Source organism: Miscanthus floridulus, chromosome 18 (assembly GCF_019320115.1).
Source record: "Miscanthus floridulus cultivar M001 chromosome 18, ASM1932011v1, whole genome shotgun sequence".
NCBI lineage: Eukaryota > Viridiplantae > Streptophyta > Magnoliopsida > Poales > Poaceae > Miscanthus > Miscanthus floridulus.
In genome coordinates, this window is record NC_089597.1 from 110,302,607 (window position 1) to 110,306,138 (window position 3,532).

Sequence of the window (3,532 nt, forward strand, 5' to 3'; positions counted from 1 at the left end):
GCGCTCGACCTGCCTGTTCGTGCGGGGGTGCGCCACGGCGGCCCAATCGACACAGGATATGGTATTCATCGTAGAATTGGAGGAACTTCTTCCTGGTGAACTATGTGCCATTGTCCGTGATAATGGAGTTTGGGACTCCAAATCAATGGACGATGTCAAGGAAGAATAGCACGGCTTGCTCGGACTTGATCGCAGAGATCAGTCGAGCCTCTATCCACTTTGTAAACTTATCTACGGTGACAAGCAAGTGCGTATAGGCCCCGGGCGCCCACTTGAGAGGTCTGACCAGATTGATCCTCCAGACCACGAATGGCGACATCATGGGGATCGTTTGGAGTGCTTGGGCCAACAGGTAGGTCTATCGACCATAGTATTGACACCCTTCACAGGTGCGCACAATCTATCCAGCATCGGCTACTGTGGTTGGCCAATAGAAGCCTTGTTAGAACAGTGTTTCTGACTAGGGTCCTAGGTGCAGCATGGTGTTCGTTAGACCCCACCATGGATATCACTCAGCAACTGCTTCCCTCAGTTCAATGGGGATGCAGCACTGTAGGATCTCGGTGTGGCTTCGCCTGTAGAGCTCACCCACAATAAGGACAAAGGACTTGGCACGACGCGCGAGCCATTGAGCCTCTGTTTTGTCCGTCTGTAGTGCCTCACGGAGGAGGTAGTCGAGGTAAGGCGTCCTTCAGTCGGCTAGGGGGTCGGGCTTTGTCGCTTGGATCCTCATCATGCTCCATGACTTTGGGGTCGGATGGAGCTGACGGCTGGTCAGCCCCTAAGCCTAGGGCAGGGGGCCTATCACTGATCTGTTCTGGCTCCTCGTAGTGGACTGATGGCTTGTACTAATCGCTGGCGAAGACACCCGTCGGCACCGGCTCTCGGACGGACGCCATTTTTGCCAGCGCGTCGGCCGCCTCGTTGAGATGCCTCGGGATGTGATTGAGCTCAAGACCATTGAACTTGTCCTCTAGCTTGCGGACTTCTCGACAATACGCGACCATCTTGGCATTGTGGCAGCATGATTCCTTCATGACTTGGTTGATGACCTAGCTAGGAGTCGCCCTGGCCATCAAGCCGTCAGATACCCAACTCGATGGCGATGTGTAGGTCGTTGATGAGTGCCTCATATTCGGCCACATTGTTGGAGGAGAGGCAAATGGATGTGAACCATGCACCTCATGCATACCCCAAGGGGCAAAACAAAGACCAGCCTCATGTCGGCACCTTTCTTCATCAACGATCCATCAAAGTACATCATCTAGTACTCTTGGTCAATGACTATTGGCGGCATTTGGATCTCGGTCCATTCTGCAATAAAATCAGCCAGCACTTGGGACTTGATGGCCATCCGGGGGGCATATGAAATGCCTTGACCCATCAGCTCGAGTGACCACTTGGCAATTCTTCCCGTGGCATCCCTATTTTGGAATGACCTCAGCCGAGAGGGAAGGACGTCAGCGACCGTCACTGGATGCAACTCGAAGTAGTGACTGCAACTTCCTATTGGCAATGAGGACGGCGTATAGGAGCTTCTGGATTTGAGGGTAGCGGGTCTTAGAATTGGACAAGACCTCGCTAATGAAGTACACGGGACTGCTGCACTTTGAGGGCGTGTCCCTCTTCTTCTTGCTCTACCACTAGGGTGGCACTAACCACTTGCAGGCGGCCGCAATGTAGAGTAGAAGCGGTTCCCTATCAGGTCAGGGGGAACTAGGATTGGGGCATTTGTCAAGAGCTGCTTGACCGTGTCAAGCGCCTCCTGGGCCTCAGGCGTCCATTTGAAACGGTCGGCCTTCTTCAGAAGCCGATAGAGGGGGAGACCTCACTCGCTGAGGCACGAGATAAAGCGGCTGAGTGCGGTGAGGCACCCCATAACTTATTGTACCCCCTTTATGTTTTGAATCAGGCCCATCCTCGTGATGCCTCGAGATCTTCTCCGGGTTGGCTTCGATGCCATGCTCAGAGATGATAAAACCCAGCAGCATACCCCTTGGGACCCCGAAAATGCACTTCTCAGGGTTAAGCTTGATGCCGTTCACTTGAAGTTTCGCGAAGGTCTGCTCTAGGTCGGCTATGACCTGGTCAGCCTATTTGGATTTGACCATAATGTCATCCACATAGGCCTCACCGGTCCGCCTGATGAGATCCCTGAAACACTTGAGCATGAAGCTGTTGGTACATAGCCCCCGTGTTTTTTAGACCGAACAACATTGTGATGTAGCAGAATGATCCAAACGAGGTAATGAAAGACGTCGTGAGCTGGTCAGGACTCTTTAATCATGATTTGATGGTACCCGGAGTACGCATCAAGGAAGCAAAGGGTTTCACACCCTGAGGTCGAGTCGACTACTTGGTCTATGCGTGGCAAAGGAAACGGATCCTTTGGACACGCTTTGTTGAGACCCATGTAGTCAAAACACATTCTCCATTTCCCACTCGTTTTTCGTATAAGAACGGGATTGGCTAACCATTTGGGGTGGTATACTTCCTTGATGAACCTGGCCACCAAAAGCTTTGCAATCTCCTCGCCGATGGTCCTATGTTTCTCCTCATTCGAAGCAACGCAGGCGCTGCTTCACCGGCTTGGAGCCTGGCCTGATCTTCAAGGCATGCTTGGTGACTTTTCTCGGAATGCCTGGCATGTCCAAGGGTCTCCACGTAAAGATGTCTCTGTTGGCGCGGAGGAAGTCAATGAACGTGCTTTCCTATTCAGAGGAAAGCATGGTGCCAATGCGCACCACTTTGCCTTTGGAGCCGCTGGGGTCTATAAGGACCTCCTTGGCACCCTCTACAGGCTCGAAAGACTAGGTCAACTGCTTGGAGTCGGGTGCTTCTTCGATGACCTCCTCCCTGATGGCCGCAAGCTCTCTGGAAGCGACAACTGTCGTGGCATATTCGCAGCACTCGACCTCACACTCGTAGACACGCTGGAAGGAGGTGCCGACGATGATGACCCCGCATGTACCTATCATCTTAAACTTCAGATTGGTGTAGTTGGGAACGGTCATGAACTTTGCGTAGCATGGACGTCCCAGGATGGCATGGTAGGTTCCATGGAACCCGACCACCTCAAAGGTAAGGGTCTCCATCCTGTAATTGGTTAGATCCCCGAAGGTGATGGGCAGATCGATCTGTCCAAGTGGCGCGGCCTGCTTTCCTAGCATGATGCCATGGAAAGGCACCACAGTCGGCTAGATGCGCGCTCGGTCGATGCCCATGGTGTCGAGCGTCTCAGCGTACATGGTGTTAAGGACATTGCCTCCATCCATGAGCACCTTGGTGAGCCGCTTCATGCCGATGATCAGATCGACCATAAGCGGATATCTTCTCGGCTGCGGGACGTATTCCAGGTGGTCGATCCGATCAAAGGTTATGGCAGACTCCGACCATCGGAGGAAGGTAGGTGCGGTCGGCTCGGGCGTATAGACCTCGTGGCATGTAAGCTTCTGGCAGCGCTTGGAGTCCTAGGCCGCCGACCCTCCAAATATCATGAGGTAGCCATCCAGTGCCGAAAATCCATTGTCTT

The 3,532-nt window shown here is 53.2% G+C and overlaps 1 protein-coding gene across 1 annotated transcript; it reads right to left on the reverse strand.

The window, feature by feature from the left end:
* Positions 1-2,810: 2,810 nt before the first annotated feature.
* Positions 2,811-3,320, reverse strand: LOC136524364 (uncharacterized). The gene is made up of 2 exons (XM_066517769.1): positions 3,266-3,320; positions 2,811-3,163 (listed from the first exon to the last, which is right to left on the reverse strand). Exons 1-2 carry the CDS (start codon positions 3,318-3,320, stop codon positions 2,811-2,813), a joined length of 408 nt encoding a protein of 135 aa, XP_066373866.1.
* Between the last annotated feature and the right edge of the window lie 212 nt (positions 3,321-3,532).

Excerpts from the sequence above, each read along its gene's own strand:
- LOC136524364 (XM_066517769.1), bottom strand. The coding sequence starts at position 3,320 with ATGGTCGATCTGATCATCGGCATGAAGCGGCTCACCAAGGTGCTCATG. Across the intron at positions 3,164-3,265 it reads CAAGGTGCTCATGGATGGAG|GAAAGCAGGCCGCGCCACTT; the intron begins GCAATGTCCTTA and ends GCATCATGCTAG.